Below are 17,641 nucleotides of genomic sequence, written 5' to 3' on the forward strand. Positions count from 1 at the left end.
ACAAACTGTCTTACATTATGTGCAGTAACAAACTGACAACAAAATTCAGGACAGAACCTCGATGTCTGACTTATAGGAGCTTAGATGTCCAACTTCACAAAATGGTTTATGGTATTCTGGTATGTTAGTTTAGATTCCTGTTTTTTTAAAAACTTACAACCGTGAAGTCAAAAGATACAAAAAACCTTCCTGAAGACAAAATAACTTGTTACATAGCAGAGCAGTATCTTGTTGTAAATATTTTATGCCTTTGAGCAAAGAATATGAAATATTAAATAAGTTTAATCCAGGTGTCTCAATACTAAATACATTCCTCCAAAATTAAGGCAAGTTTCCTGTTGCTCATTGCTTTTTATGTATATATGTGTGTGTGTGCATACACATGCATATATATTCAAATAATAAGCTCTTTAAATAGTGGCAATTAAAAAAACACAGCAGGTTTTTTTAAACTCATTAGTTTCAAATTGTTTTTGTAAAAGTTTCAAACAGACTAACTGGAAAGAAGGCATAAGGGAAAACCTTCACCTAAAATTTCCAAGTTTCTAGTTGACAGAGATTCACAAGAACAAAGCTTTCATTAAGTCAGTGCAAACCAGTTTGCTACATTGTCAAATGCACTCACTCGACCTACTTAAAACTTGGTCCCATTCATTAAATACATATGGGAATTAGTTAGAAAATTTTAAATGCATTGCTGCAGTACACAGGCAACAGATCACATAGAGAATAAAGCTTTCAGCAACTCACCATACAACACAGGTGTTTTTCCAGCATTTGCTATACAGGTTGCCTCAAAAACCTGTCCTAGCCTACCAGCAACTAGTCAGAAGATACCCACAAACAAACGCACACAGAGCACTATGCTCAAATAGGAACAATTTTCTTGAGGGGAAGAAAAGGGAGGCGAGGCAGGGTGGCAGGACAAGAATATACCCCTGCACCTGCAGAAATAGTGAAATTAGAAAACAAAATAAAAGGAGGTTTAAAGAAGAACCCAAAGAGAACCTACAGGAGAAAACCTCAGGATTTAAGATGAAGTTGTGATCCAGGATTTCCTAATCTACAGTTGTACAAAGGAATATCCTTACTTACACCTTTATCTTGTCCCCTTAATACGCTATCCTTTGGTTTTCTTGAATTTTCCCCTTAAAAAGCTCGCACACAATGCTACAACCAGTACCATTTCACCAACTGGTTGCACTGACCATGCTACCTTCTCCATGCAGTTGACAACTTCTGATTATCACCGACTCCAACACCACATCCTGACACCGTCACAAAGCAGTTCAATGAATATACAACCCTCACGTCCCATTGGCTTGCTCTCCAGCCTAACAGTACTACTTGGCGACAGCCTTCCCTACCTGTTGAAGGCAACTCTGACCTCACTGATGCTACCAATACGAGAAGAGCCCTCTATAAGGATTCCCACAGCCATTTCTCTATCCACCTTCAAATCTATCATCAGAATATTATGTTGAAAGTGATGACAACAAAACACTTTTGAAAACAGAGTATCAGTTACACTCATGTTACACCTGTTATACCGCATTGTTTCTTCACATTCTACCTACTCTTATTTACCCTGCTGCCTTCTTAAATTATACTTACGACTACATGGTGAGAGCAGAAGATTTTATTTTATTCTGCATTTATGCTATGCTCATCAAAAAGGCTTTTATATAAGTGAAAAACTCGAAGATAGCACAATATAAACACACAATAAAACCCAAGTATTTAAACACCATGATAGGGTCTAACTATGTTTACATTCAGAAAGCTGATTTGAAAAGTAAAGATCAAGTGTGAAACATTCCCCACAGCAAGAAATTACAGGGGGGGGGCGGGGGGAATTTATATACAAACTGATTTCGTTGACAGTACTGTAAGTGACCTCACACACTGATGTCAATACTCATAGGTATTTCACACAAAGTAGAAGATTTCAGATTTTAACACAAATTATTCATTTAATAGAAGTGGTTCATAAAGAAGGATTTCACTTTACACTGAGTGTTCACAAGAAGCTTCTGTACCCACTAGAGGGAGCTACTGAGGTATTACGGAAGTAATAACACTTTAACTGATTCTAAGCTATTTCATAAATTGATCCAACAACTTTAAAACTTCAGCCTACATTCCGAATGTGCTTGTGAAATTACAGTTTCAGTCACCTTGAAAATTGATTCTACTAATAAAAAAGGGAAGAGAAAATACATCAGGAAGTGTTAATCAGAAATTCATTACAGAATTTAAAAAGTAAACCAATAATCCATATTTTAAAACAGAACTAAGAGTTGTCTCATACTTACTCATTCAGCACAACATGCTTTTCAAGGCATTTAATCAATAGCTTGCTATCTCCATGATGAAAGTGAAGAGCTGGAAGCTTCACATCATCCTTCAGACAAAACACCAAATAAGACCATCCCATGCCTTCTTTGTTTTGTTTGATTGATTTCAGATCTGTCAAACTGAACAGGAACGACCACTTGCTTTCTCCATTTGCATGAGTTGTGGCATCTTTAAAACAAAATTACCACATGATTTTAGTTTGACTTTCAGTGTCAGCAATTCCAAATGCATCATATCTGTCTGTTCCTAAAAGACAAACCCCAAACACAAATCCCAGCACGGTTCTGGTAAAAAAAACGTGCACCATAACTAACGTAACTGCTATTTCTGGACTACTCTTTGTGCCTCCTCATCTTCTACAGACTTCTAAAATGATGAACAAGTCCATCATACTGCTCCCCTAAAGCTGTGCCTACAGTTTAAAAAAGGTGATCCAGCAGTTAAACGTACAACTGCTGTATCAAGTTCCAGTACCAAGCTGATTCCCACCAGCATCTCCACCAGGCAGTACTACTGATGACATTCAAAACCATCACAGATACGCTGAAACAAGCACAATGGTCCCCATTCATATGCTGAGAAATAATACCGAGAAAACGAGTATTATAAAGAAAGATACTACAGAACAATCAGGGGGGAAAAAAATTACTTGAGAATCACTGTCCTTTCTTCCCCACTTTTTTTTTTATTTTAAAAACACAAAGAATCACAGAATGGTTTGGGCTTGAAGGCACCTTAAAGACCACCCAGTTCCAACACCCTGCCATGGGCAGGGACACCTTCCACTAGACCAGGTTGCTCCAAGCCTCATCCAACCTGGCCTTGAACACTGCCAGGGAGGGGGCAGCCACAGCTTCTCTGGGTAACCTGCTCCAGTGCCTCACCACCCTCACAGTGAACAAGCTCCTTACAGCTAATCTAAATCTCTTTCAGTTTGAAACCATTACCCCTCGTCCTATCACTACATTCTTCGGTAAAGAGTCCCTCCCCACCTTTCCTGCAGGCCCCCTTTAAGTGCTGGAAGACCACTATAAGGTCTCGTTGGAGCCTTCTCCAGGCTGAACAACCCCAACTCTCTCACAAGGGAAGTGCTCCAGCCCCCTGATCACCTTCGTGGCCCTCCTCTGAACCCACTCAAGCAGGTCCATGTCTTTCTTACTCTGGAGGCCCCCAAGCTGGATGCAGCACTGCAGGTGGGGTCTCACCAGAGCAGAGTAGAGGGGCAGAACCACCTCCCTTGGCCTGCTGGCCACACTTCTTTTGATGCAGCCCAGGATATGGCTGGCTTTCTGGGCTGCAAGAGCACATGGCCAGGTCATGTTGAGCTTCTCAATCAACACTCCCAAGTCTTTCTCAATCCACTCATCGCCCAGACTGTATTCGCGCTTGGGACTGCCCCAACCCACGTACATGTCTCTGAGACACTATAACAAAAGTGCTGTAGCTACAAAATTATTTTGCTGAAGTAAGAAAGACCACATAAAAAAGACCCATGTATCACATAACTGTACGTTCCATCTCCCCCTGCTGTTGCAGTATGGAAAGGCATTTGAGTAGTAAACCACTTATTTTTTCATCTTCCTTTCTAACACAGTATCTAGTTCAAATTCCATTTGTTCAAAAGAATGCAAGAGCCCAATGCAGATAAAATTGCTACATTATCTACTGATCGTCACAGCAAGAAGTGAGATTTGACATTTATTTTCAACACAATTCTCTAGCAATTTAAAGAAAAAAAAGATTGGAGGCAGACAACAGCTATTGCATTGTGAATTTTTGTCCACACAGATATTCACCTCTTACCACAAACAACTCTCAGCTTTCCAGTTCATAATAAAATCCATTTTACTGCATCTAAAGGGCAATTCTTCAGTTACACGTTACCATAAATAAAAAGCAAAACAAAAAACCCCACAGTTATTTTTTGAGTACCTCCATTTGAATGATGTTTCTTTTTAAAAGAGACTGTGGTGACCATGTCCCATTCCGCTTCATAACTACTTGGACGGTCTGCTCCTCGGGAACATTTTTCTTTAGGAGTTTGAGTCCACTCCACAACAGAACTGGAATCCTGAGAAGAAAAAAAAGTGACTATCAAAAAACACATGGCATGAAAATTGAGTTAAGTTTCGCAAATTCAACAAGAATAAGTATCTTCATTTTCACAGATTAAAAGAATCTGTAGTATTAAAATCCTAAGAAAGATGACACAGTTCAACACAGGAAATTTGGACTCAGACTAAGAAAAGAGGTTTTACTCAACAAACAACGCAGTACTAAAATATCCTAGCCTGTCTTGCAGGCTCTACCAACATAAACTTTTTTACTTAAATGAAAAACTTAACTCTTCAGTCACATCCTCTTAATACTGCTTCAATACCATTTATCAATGCATCTTGGAACATCCATACACTTCTGTTTTTATTTTGCCTTAGAACAGTACCTCGCTGTTTTGAGTCTAATTACGAAGAGTGAATCATCAGACTACAGCACAGGAGATGCAGGGAGACTGGTGACCACAATACACTTACACTCATTTGGTCTTTACTGTTCATACAGACAGTCCCTTTCTATTTTATACATGAACCAAGTGAAAACTAAATACAGTCACCTACACACATATCCCCAAACCAGAACTGGGCTGCAGTCCACAAATATGATTCCTACATGTAGCTATTAATAACAATGGTAATCCCATAAATAGATTTTTGCTTCCAGTTATGAGATCACCTACGCATAAGTTAACACAAAATAAAATCTCTGAAGAAACAGAATGAAGAACACTGACAACTAACAAACATACCTTTCCAGCACAGAGGATATTAGAAGTATCCAAAGTATCATCCAGTGGTCTCCAGTCTACTACTACTTCATTTTCCTACAATACAACCATAAAAATAATTCAGTACCACACAACAAGTACACATCTCCCTACTCACTCAGGTATGATCAAGGTACAACTTACATATAGATATAGGAACAATGCAGACAATGTCAAACATTACATGATGTTTGTTCATTTACAAAATCATATAATTAAGACATTTAAGATTTGCCAAACACGTTATGTGCTTCGCCAACAAATATATGAAGTTTCCATAACAATACCTTTTCTATGACACGTAGTATTCCTGATATTAAGCTGTCCTGGTCATCATTTTTCCCACAGGATGAATGAATGAAAACTCCTTCTTGCTCATATACAACCTATAACAAAGTAGGTAACGAAAAAAAAAAAAACCACAAAGATTTTAAAATTGCTTCTCTCCTGTGGTACTCATTATCGTTTTGACTCATCTACATAAGTTGAAGTGAACACCTCTGCCTTGTTAGGGGTTTTATTACCTTTTGTTCCTCCCCAATCCCAGGATCTGAGTCTTCCACTCACTCAAAGCAAGAAACAATAGAAAATGGAACTTGTTAAACCTACTCTCTAAGCAACATACCAACTATTATTACTTTGCCAGTAAATCATAACAAATGCATTCAATACCTAGTATTTTCTACATCAGCAGGAGTTTTAAAATGTTAAAAGGCTTTCTTACATAGCCTGCCTTTCCCCCACTCACCACTTAAGCGTGTTGAAATAACAACCTTACCTTAAATTAAAAATGGACAGTCTAGTGTGCAAAAGATAAATGCCATCAATAAACTCCAGTCTTGGATTAAATAATGGCCCAATCCTACATTCAGGATGAATGGCAAAGGTTCCATTTCAAAGACAGACTACACGACAGTCAGATAAGAGAGGCTTGTCGGAGTACACACTGCCCACGTAACTTTTGCATTTAAGCATTTACAAAACTCTTCACAGCATTCTGATCATGCTCTTAAAAAAAAAAGGAAAATCAGAGAATTCTCTGTCAAAATTCATCAGGCTCTTCAAAGCTACATGCTATAGCATACTCTTAAAAGCACTATAAACAATGTAAATGGGTTCTGTTTTAAACAGCTCTCTAAAAGAAGAGTGAAAAGTCCCGAAGATACCAAACTTAGATTTTGTGGAAGTGAAATACATCAAATAGTAACCGTAATTTTTTTAAAACCATGCTACTTTTCAAACCAAGCTGAAAACACTGCCTTAAGAAATAGATATTTTTAAAGCCAAAACCTAGTAATACTTAACTAATCAGAGACAGGTATTTCTTTGGTACTAAAACATTAGTATATCTTTCTCAACTCACTCGTTTGCCAGGTTTTTACATTCATCACATTTGCAGTCAGGCCAGTAAACTAAAAGTTTAGGTGTGTAAGCTTAACCAGCCAGACAAGAATACAAAGCTTAAAAATAGCAGCAAAATTCCATTAATGTCTCTGAAGGACAAACACTTCCTTTCATGGGAAAAGAAAACATGTTCCAAATACCACAGTTGTCACACAACTGAAAAATTCTACGTCGTTCCTCATAAGAGACCCAGCTCCCTGCCCCGTGCCCTGCCAAAACAGGTTATAAACCAAAGAAGCACGAACATGCTCAGAAGTTTGGAGGGTGTCTGTAAAACAGAGGACTTCTCATAATGAAGCTTATTTCCCTCCTACTGTTACTCAAGAGAAAAACTTTTCCATTTGAAAGGCCAGAAGGCCACGCTGTTGGGATTTATTCTTACCCAGTAACAGGTGCAATCTTGTATTTATTTTTTCCAACTTCTCTGTTATCAAGTATTTCATATAACTGAGCTTAAAAAGTGCTACTTCTTTTTTACATCATTGAAGAAAACCGTTGAGTCACATGTAGAAGGGAGTATAGAAGATGAACTAATGTAACTAATTTGAAGAAAGATACGGCATTAATCTTCCAAAATATTATCTAGGAAGTGCTTTAACAGCTTATCCCACTGCAAAACATTTTGGAAGTTACCATCTCTGAATTATCTGAAATATTGAGCTGTTTTGCTCAGCAGTATTTTGTAAGATAACTCTGTAACTGAATTTGAATAAGCTGATTTTGATAATACGATTTCATAGGGGTAGCACCTGAAGATTAGCTACACTGGGTGCCTGTACTTCTCACAATGTTCTTAGCAAGCTGAAAATTCAAAAATGCTACTAAGCATTCTTATAGCACCTTACAGTAAAAAGTACCTTGTCAGATTTTTGTTTTCTGGTATCACAGCACTGCCAAGCTATTAGTCAGGTCAAAGAGGGAACATAACATTGAATTACACATACCAGTAATAAGTACTAAGGAAAGTATCAAATTGAAAGGCAGTACACCAATAGTTAGATTTGAATAAAAAAACATCCATCAGCAGACAACAGCTATATGTAACTGTGTAGCTCAACCCCACACACCGTGTGGCCCACAAAGGTATTTGCTCAGTGCCTCCACAGCCCAACAATCAGGCAAAAGCCTGGTCAATCAGCACGCATGGACCCCTTAAGAAGCCAGGAAACAGACGCTTCAATAGCAGTGTACACTGACATTTGCCTAAACAGCAGGTTACTGCAGAACATGTAAGATGAGTATCTTGAAATAAATAAGACTTGGGAGAACAAACAGCAAATGTTGGAGGACAATCAGAAGCATCATTAAAATACTAAGGACTTGTGTAAGGTGCGCAAGCAAAATCTGTGTAGTGAGATCCTGGTATGTATGGAGAAAGCAGAAGGAACTAGATATGAACAGGGCAGGATAATGAGACCATTGCCCCCTTATTAACAGTTAAAGTTAACTACAAGCCCCCAAACCCAACCAAAACCTGCATCAGCATTATCTGTCACCACCCCCTGCATAGGAAAGCAACCCAATCTCATTTAAATCTTGGTAACTTTCTGCCTTTGGTGATGGAAGTCTGATCTAGAAAGGCCTCATTATTCACTGTGTGAAAGAATTCAAGAGTTGTAAAAAACGTTGTCTGTTCAGTTAGTCAATTATGCTTCTTGTATTACAAGACAGGAAAACACGCTACTGGCTCACCTTAGTTTTGTACTATTCATTACTTTACATATTTCATCATGGACTCTTTTGCAAAGGTAAGAAGTAAGTAAAGTCAAGCTCAATCTTTTTGTTTTCTTTCCATATGATTAGAACCACTCTAAGTCTACACAACATCAATAAGCCCATCACGAAAAAAAGACAAGCTCATGTTAATAAACGCACACCACAGGTGACTACCTAAGTTGACATGTCCTAGGACTTTAATCAAAACCCAAAGGTATTTCTCACCCCAATATTACAGCCCTTCCACCCATCCACCTAGTAAGAAAACTGTGCTCTGCACAGTCAACCCACTGGTCACGAAAACAGAACCCCAGGGACGAAAAGCAGCGTATGTTGCTCAGATGCTTGAGGCCAAAAAAGTTGTCCACCCATGAAAGGCCTAACTATGGATTTAAACAAAGGTGGTTTCATTTTCTTCTAGACCTGTTTGCAAACACCTGTCAAACTGTCCACAGAGATGCAGGTTCCTCATGTTTAGATGTTACTACACACATGAAAGCCAGACCTCACTGGTCCCACGCAAAAATACAAATGAAAAAAGAACAGAAGAGTGTTTGTCAGAAGCGTATACCAACATGACCACAGCAAATGAAGCTGTAATGTGACAGGAACTTAACAACTTTGAAAATCACTTGATTTCAAACAAATTTTAATTCTATCTTGTAGCTATACACGTATCAGAATTACTCAAAGGTTTGACATCTTAGTAGCTTAAAGCTAGTCTATGCAAAACAGTTTCCAGATTCATCCAACTGTGCTATCCTTAAATTCCCTGAATGCTTCAAATCAGAAGCATGACTACCTAAGGAAACTTATCACTGTAAAAGCACTCAGTTGGCAACATTTTTCTACAAAGAAATGATGGAGAAGTAGGAAAAAAAGAAGTTTGTATGATACAAGTATTACTTTTTAATAATCTTAGCATTTCAAGTTTGAAATAATATGTACCTGAGAAGCTTATATTCATAGGTCTTTCCTGCTTGTCAAGCAAGTCCATGCTTGTACTCTGCAAGCATGACTTACACCACATTTGTTTTTCCAGTTTTATAGAATGAGAACTAGACCCATTGCCTACTTGATTCAGAACCCTACCAAGAATTAAAAATTGATGCAAGATTTTCCAAACACTGCTAAGCCACCTGGATCTGTTTTTTGTTTTGTTTTGTTTTTTTTTTTTCCATAGACGCTACGGAAGTCAAAGGCAAATTCCCAGTTCATTCAAATCAGTCATTGAAAGCACTGTTCCACACAGAAACTGCAGCGACTCTATCTCATACACTGACAGTGGGTCTGTAAAAACAGGGAGCCACAGCACAAAATTCAGGAAAGCTGTCTACTCACCTACTATAAAAAACAGAGGCAAGTGGCACAACGTAGGCTCAGTTTACATGTCATGACATACGCTAGTAAAGGTTCTGGAAAACCCTTCAAGTATTTATACTCTACGTCCAGCAGAAAATAACTTCCTGAAGTCCCACTGTTGTCCCAGTAACATTTTCTGAGAAATAAATTGCATCATTCTTAATACTGCAGGGACACAACATGGACAATTCATATCTCCAGCTCACTGTACTGCTTACAATGAGCAGTCAATAGGCAATGTTTGCCACTTTTTATTGCCAGGGACATACATGAGCAGTGGCCTTCAGCATATCACATCAATAATTACAATATATGCCAGAACACAAGCAATTTTGGGATTAAATGCTTGCCATTTGATGGCAATTTATGGCCCTGTGCTACCAGCTAGTGAAAGACAACAACGCTGCACCCAAAGACAATGAGGGGTAAGCAACAAAAAAAAGGAGAGCTAGGAACTGTGGCGATCACAGAACAGGGTGGTAGCCCAAGACCCTCACCCATGTATTTCCCACCCTGCCTGCACTGGGCACCTAAGTATTAGCTGATGTCATGTGCACTGATCGTTCATACCTTATAGTCTTGCTCTTATCTCAGTCACACACTAACAACCTGCCAAAGGCAAAGACATTCAAGAGAACGGAGGAGCAGTGCAACTCTCCCAGCTAGTCCCATCTTTCAGACACTTCATACTCTCTCCCTTGCTTTTATCCAGCTCGCCCTCCTTTTCTGCCAGAGCACAGCTCGGGGCCAGCACAGCTCTGCCAAGATGCCACCCAGTTTCCCAGGACAGATGCAGCTTGCAGCACTTACACAGTCAATCAGCCACTGCTCTGGAGTTGTTAAGTAATTACAGCACTGTGCAAATCCTGATTCTAACAACTTTTCAATAGCAGTTGCCTCACTTTTGCCTCATATTTAGAGAATCAGGTAAAGTACCTCACTGTGGATTCAACAGTTGAAGCAGCAAGCAGGCGTGCTCGTAAGTGACCGAGTAAGAAATTCTGAATCCTCTACAGACTACAAATTAAGGAAAAATGGGTCTGTCTGCAAACATGAACAACAGATACAGCAGCTGTGCAGCATCTTATTTTCAGATTCTGACAGAAGGTAAACAGAAAAAAAGTTGCAACACAGTAAGGAAACAACTACAGGCCAATAAAATAAATTCAGTTTAGGCAATGGTTGTCCTGAGAGACCTTACATCCACAAAAGAAAGTATCCTAGCTTAGAACTGCTGGCTTTATGTTAGAAGGAATATAACTCAATTTAAAAATCTGCATTATGCTGCTTTAATTTCCATCTCCCTCTTTGGAACAGATAAGGTCTCCCCAGAGCTTATTCACACATCCACTGCTAAACTGTCACTGGGCACGTCAAAGTACCTAGCAAAGCATCACGCTAACATTACTTGACCAACATGATCTTCTGCTCCACAGAAGATATGCATTATTATATATGCATTATACCACAGTTCTGGCATTTGAATTTTAGTAAAAATATAACCCATAACCTTCTGTCTTTTGTTTGCTGAGCCTATGGCTCCACCTTTTTTTCCTAAGGCAGTAAAATTCCACACCCTGCTACTCTTAAAAGAGTCAACGTCTTACAACCACCAAGTTTCTAAGCAGGGGTAGAAAGCCCACAAATATTGTTTATGTTGTGACAAATATGAGAAGGCTCACAACACCAAGAATCACGTATCGTAAGAATGGTTTCCTGCTCCACAACAATAAGTTTTTCAAGTTCTGCCTAAGGTACACTGAAGATTTCTTGAATCATAAAGTATTTCTGCCACTTATGCAACAATAGTGTGATATCAGTGAAAATGCAAGTCTATTCAGGGTACCAAGAGTAAGAGCTTGCAGTAGTAACACACAAGTTCTACTGTTAACACTTCTGCCAGAGAAATCCTTAAAGAATAGAAAACATAAAGAATATACAGAAATTTCAGAATTATCAGTGAACTGCTTTTCATTCAAGCATAATGATGGCTTCACTAAATTCAAAAGAGGTAAAGGCTTCTACTCACAAAGACAACCTATGAAGTACAATATATTCAGAAAGGATTATGATTCTGCACATAGTAAATGATAAAGACTGAAAAAGTTATAACAAAGATTTTAAAGCAAGTGCTTTGTAAAATGGCACAATGGATAGTATAGGAGTCTCTGGGCCCCGAACTTAACTAGTAGAAGGCACAGCAAGACACTGCCGACACCACAGAACACGTACACCTCTAAAATAACCCGCTATATCTGTGTGAACAAACTACCTGAAGGACGCACATTAACAGACCGTACTTTAAATCTCTTTGCTGGGCCTGGCTATATTAAAAACAACCTCAACACCAAACACACCCCCCACACATCTGGAATATTGTGTCCAGTTCTGGGCCCCTCAGTTCAAGGACAGGGAACTGCTTGAAAGAATCCAGCGCAGAGCCACAGAGATGGTTAAGGGGGTGGAACATCTTCCTTATGATGAAAGGCGGAGGGAGCTGGGTCTCTTTAGCTTGGGGAAGAGGAGACTGAGGGGTGATCTCATTAATGTTTATAAATATGTAAAGGGCGAGTGTCAGGAGGATGCAGCCAGGCTCTTCTCGGTGATGGCCAATGACAGGACAAGGGGCAATGGGTGCAAGCTGGAGCACAGGAGGTTCCACATGAACATAAGGAAAAACTTTTTCACTGTGAGGGTGGCAGAGCACTGGAACAGGCTGCCCAGAGAGGTTGTGGAGTCTTCTTCCATGGAGACATTCAAAACCCGCCTGAACATGTTCCTGTGTGACCTACTCTAGGTGGTCCTGCTCTGGCAAGGGGGTTGGACTAGATGATCTTTCAAGGTCCCTTCCAACCCCTAACATTCTGTGTGATTCTGTGATTGTGTAGTAGTAGCTCCAGTGCTACTCAGTTACTTCTAGTTGCTGAACTGGCCAGACATCTGAGCTTGTACCTGAAGCGCTGAAGATTTAACTTCAAGACCAAGGGTACAGACAAGTGAAAATAGCTTCTCTGACAGCCCATGTGTCAATGGGTAATTTGAGAAAGACCTAACAGCCCATGTGCTGAAAATACTCTGAGCTCCTAGAGCATAAATCAAAAATCGTTACTGTCTTTAGACCAGCTGTAATCATAGCCTATACAACAGGAGACTAAAATTCAAGTTTGCACTTCCCCCATACACAACTTTTTACCTCATTTTCTAAGATGGTTTTCTGTTATAAGGGTGAGTCCCGAGTTGGTTCTCTGAAATAGGGAGTACAAACTGCCATTTGCTAAGCAATGAAAAGAGAAAATATACCTGATTTCATGCATAAATGAAAGACCTTACTGCCAAGTCTCTTGCAGAATAAACTGGCAACTCTAAGAAAGGGCAAAAAACTGAAGCTCACGCTGTTCTAGTGCAGATGGTCATTAATAAAGAATGAGTCACGACTCCAGAACTCAACAGCACTAACTTCAGTTTTCCAGAACCAAGTTAACCATGTAGAGAAAAACACTGAAAAGAACCTTCTGAGATATGAAACAGTAAGAAAAAACAAACTGGACAAAAACCCAAGTAAAGTAGTATATACAGTTACACAGAATCACAGAACAGTTTGGGTTGGAAATGACCTTAAAGACCACTCAGTTCCAACCCGCCTGCCATGGGCAGGGACACCTTCCACTAGACCAGGTTGCTCCAAGCCCCATCCAGCCTGGCCTTGAACACTGCCAGGGAGGGGGCAGCCACAGCCTCTCTGGGCAACCTCTTCCAGTGTCTCATCACCCTCAGAGTAAAGAACTTCTTCCTCATCTCTAACCTAAATCTCCCCTCTTTCAGTTTGAGACCATTACCTCTCATCCTATCACTGCACCCCCTGACAAGGAGTCCCTCCCCACCTTTCCTGTAGGCCCCCTTTAAGTGCTGGAAGGCCGCTATAAGGTCTCCCCGGAGCCTTCTCTTCTCCAGGCTGAACAACCCCAACTCTCTCTGCCTGTCCTCACAGGGGAGGTGCTCCAGCCCCCTGATCATCTTCGTGAACATCCTCTGGACCCTCAAGCAGGTCCAAACTTGTAATTCATACCCTATTATCGTATGGAGCAGAAACCAGAGACAATATGAAATAGCAGAGTTGTGAATGTATGGATATTAATGATGTCTGGGAAATAAAAAACAAAGTGAAAGAGAAGGGGAAGGCAAACAGGGTAAAAATGTAATGGAAAACACATCCTTATATGGTTTGCTGAAACAAGATTTCATGAAAGCTGAGACAGTGCTGGCTATCCCAGCTGCTTAATATATTGCCATGTGCATTCCATGGGAATTACTTTGTGTAATATTTTGCAGAAAAGAACATACATATTAAAATACATGAATGTGATAAGATCTGCCAAATGAGACTAAAGCAGCCCACAACTAATGCCTACTACTCTTTCAGAAATCTACCACCTGGAACACCTCATTACAACACTGCACAGCCAGAAGGAAAAAGCGTAATTAATTCAAGACACCCATAGCTTGGAAACACACCGAAGTGCAAAATGCCTGAACTGAGAATGTGGGTCTGTACCAACCTACCCTGTGTTTATTCCACCCGGAATGAAGTTTCACTAGTCTGTGACCCCTTCTAAAATCCTGTTGTCATCCAAAGGAACAATTTGTGATCCAGTGTGCTCCCTAGACCAATAGAAATCTAACCCAGCCAAAAATAAGCACACACAGTTTTATGTATTATTTCATCTTGCTAAATCAAATCACTGAGAGATCAAATAAGTACAGTATCCAAGCAAGCAGAAGTGCAACACACAGGTGGGGAGATCCAGAGAAGGATGGGACTGCTCCTACTGAGAGCAGTGAAACTTCAAACCAGCCCAGCCACTTCATTAAGTTTGAGAAAACACAACTGCCATTTTTTTTTCTGTATCAAAAGAGACGTGGCAAAGACTGTTACTGAATTAGAAGCTGCATTAACAAGTTGCATTAGCATTGTGGACATGGAATAACTGAAACTGAGTTTTGCAATGTCTTAAGAGATTCAGTCTCAGGCAAACAGACTTTTGTTTTTTTAAAGGAACAACAGACACATAGCAAAATTACAAACAACTAATCCACAACAGTTGTAGCCTCTCTTATAAACTATGATAATACAACTGCTTTCAGGAGAAACTTCCTGAAGAAGATTCTGATAAAAACCTACGGGGGGGGGGGAAAGCTGCAAAATAAAAATATTTCCATCATCCAATAAACTGCTGGATTTAGCTTAAAATGGACAAAACCAGAAGAGTAACTTTTCTCTGTACACTTAAAAACTGGATGTGCACAGCTAGAAACAGCTCAGAAGACAGTATGGCTATCTTTACATTTACAGCACCAAACAGCAGCAAAGAACCTAAAAATAAAGTTGTGACAATTCCAGCTGAACAAATTGCCTGCTCCACCAGTTCTGGTTGAAATGGATAGGTAAACTGACATAAGCAAGACCTCTACTGAATCCTCCTGCTAGCTAAAGGCACTCCTCAGCACCCTCCAAAGAGTACAGACATGGCTGATTATGTACGTTCTCCTATGCTGAAACAAGCTGAAAAAAGCACTTGCTGCTGGAAAAGTAAAACTGAAGACTATCACACTCTAACCCTGGCTACATACAGTCAGACGCTACAATGAGATTTTTTAATCCTAGATAAAGCACCCACGTGCTCGGGAGCCCGGCACTGCAAAGTAACACTTTTAGAAGACAGACTCACGAAATAAAAATATTTCTGCAATAAAACCATACGACACAACTGTTGATTAGGGAGGAGGGAGGCAGAGAGGGTTACCAACACCTTCCCTCCTGTGACCTCAACCGAGGACAGACATTTGAATCCCTGTCAAGCTCTACTGTTTCGTTCAAGAACACTCAGCAAGGATCGGCGGCATGTAAAAATCTTTACATTAGCAAATTATCTGACTGACAAGGCTTTGTATCCAACCCGGGGCAGGTACCCGCACGCTACCAGAGCGCAGGCCAGCAGAAAGGCCAGCAACGTTTACGACCACCTCTGGGACAGGCGGCCACGTAGACGGGACAAGTCTCGTTCCTCCAGCTCAGCCTCAGAGCCTGCTCTGCGAAGGCCAACCCCCGGGCCCGGGGCTGCCCGCCTGCGGCGGAGAGCGGCCTCTTCCTACACCGGGGCCGGCTCTCGGCGCAGCCCGGAGGTGAGCTGGGGCGGCGTGGGACGCGGACCGGGCTGGGCGGCAGGCGCTGCGACGTGTCGGCGCACCCACCGCGGCCCGGCCCGGGCTCAACTCCCACCCGCCGGCCGCGACCCCCTCCCGCGCCCCGCGGCCCAGAGGGCCCACGGTCTCCTGCCGCCGCCAGGCCCGCCCGAGAGCGAGATGGCCCGTGTCCGGAGGGGTGGGCCCGGGCCCCGCGGCCCTGCCAGGAGACGCCTCACCCGAGAAAAGGCCCCCGCCCCCGGCCGCACGGGGGCCCGGCCGCCCCTGCCCACGGCTCCCACCAACTGCGGCGACCCCAGCGCCGGACCCAGCGGTGTCCCCGAAGGGAGAGGGCGGCAGCCACCGCCGCCCGCGCGGGACCCGAGCCCAGCCCGCCCCCGTTACCTTGCCGCTCGGAGGCGCCGCCATGTTGCCTACGAGTGTTTATGATGACGTTGCGATCTTCACGTGCTTCCCCGCCACCCCACAACAACCCCCGTCAGCCCCTCCGCGGCCGGGCGGGCGGCGCAGGCGCACTCGGGAGGACACGCCCCCCCCTTCCCACTGTCCGGACAGAGAAAGGCGCGACGGCCGCGCGCAGACCGGCTAGGCCCGGGGGGCGGGGCGTGCCAGCCCCGCCCCCAGCGCGGGGGCGTGTCCTCCTCACAGGGCGCCGCCAGGGAGGAGGGGAAGATGGCGCGATCCTTCCTTTTCCCCGAGAGGCTGCGCTCTTTTTCCTCGGTATTTTCGCCCATTTTGAATCCCCGGCACGCAGCCCCCCGCGGGACCGGCCGGTGCGCGGCGGCGGGGAAGCGGCTGGCCCGTGGGGGCAGGCCCCACGGCCCGTCCCTGGCCCGCCCTGCCCGGGATTGAAGCGAGTTGTGGGGGAAGGAGGAGGCGGCAGTGGAAGGCCTGTCCGGCGGGGGCACTGCTGTCGCACGGTGGAAATACCGTGGCAATACTGGCCCGTAGGCACCATTAATCGGCCCTAATGCTCATGGACAAGACTTTTACTGTTAGCGAAAATAACACCACTTTCGAGATGATGGCTTTCAACACGCAACACATTCATATTCATCGCAGGATAAAGCCAAATCTTGATTACATCTTCATCGATTTTAGCCAATATTCAGCATTCATGCGTGTACAGATTTATAAAGTCTGAAAGAATCCTCCTGCAGATGTCAACAGGTTTTGATTGGTCTTTATGTGGAAAAGCACAAAACGCGTGGTACAACTTAAATTAGCTTTCGCTTAATGTCTGCAATATTTGATCCTGCTGAAAGCTATAAATAAAGATTTTTTTTAAGACTTTTTTTTGTTTATTTCAACACCTTATCATAAAATATTTAGAGCAAATAGTATATCCCCAAATATTGTTTATTTGAAACAGATGAATGAGATGTTCACAGGGAAGTGATTTACCACTTTGAAGGAGCAAAGGTAATTTGTTGGGTTTTTTTTTTTGTCTCTGTCATAAAATGGCATTATAATTTGCTTCTGGCTTCCCAAATTAACAACTCATTTGGCTAGATTAACACCCATACCGTCCTTTCTACCATGGAAAACCAGATTTGCAATTCTCAAGACGAATACTGATATGCTTCAATGTTGTGAAAGCCTGTTATGACTCTATATAAACGTGCATAAAAATGAGAAAAAAAAAATCAGTAAAACCACAGTCAGAACACAAGTCTTGATAGTAATATCTAGGTCTGGAAAGCTGTATGGGTGTAGCAAAAATGGACATCATAGCTTTGGTGGTCCTTTTCTTTGAATTTCATAAGAACACAACTGAGT

General features: G+C 41.9%; 1 protein-coding gene across 1 annotated transcript in view; it reads right to left on the reverse strand.

The window, feature by feature from the left end:
- The window catches only part of TBC1D15 (TBC1 domain family member 15), a 35,039-nt gene extending 18,737 nt beyond the window's left edge, over positions 1–16,302 (reverse strand). The window contains exons 1-5 of the mRNA XM_086480229.1: positions 16,247–16,302; positions 5,467–5,565; positions 5,162–5,236; positions 4,291–4,429; positions 2,316–2,526 (exon numbers count right to left, since the gene is read on the reverse strand). Coding sequence (XP_086336355.1) covers positions 2,316–2,526; positions 4,291–4,429; positions 5,162–5,236; positions 5,467–5,565; positions 16,247–16,270 — 548 coding nt within the window. The 5' untranslated portion in view covers positions 16,271–16,302. The remainder of the gene's footprint in view (positions 1–2,315; positions 2,527–4,290; positions 4,430–5,161; positions 5,237–5,466; positions 5,566–16,246) is intronic.
- Positions 16,303–17,641: the final 1,339 nt, after the last annotated feature.

Source organism: Leptosomus discolor, chromosome 1 (genome assembly GCF_034619465.1).
Source record: "Leptosomus discolor isolate bLepDis1 chromosome 1, bLepDis1.hap2, whole genome shotgun sequence".
In the NCBI taxonomy this organism is placed as follows: Eukaryota; Metazoa; Chordata; class Aves; order Leptosomiformes; family Leptosomidae; genus Leptosomus; species Leptosomus discolor.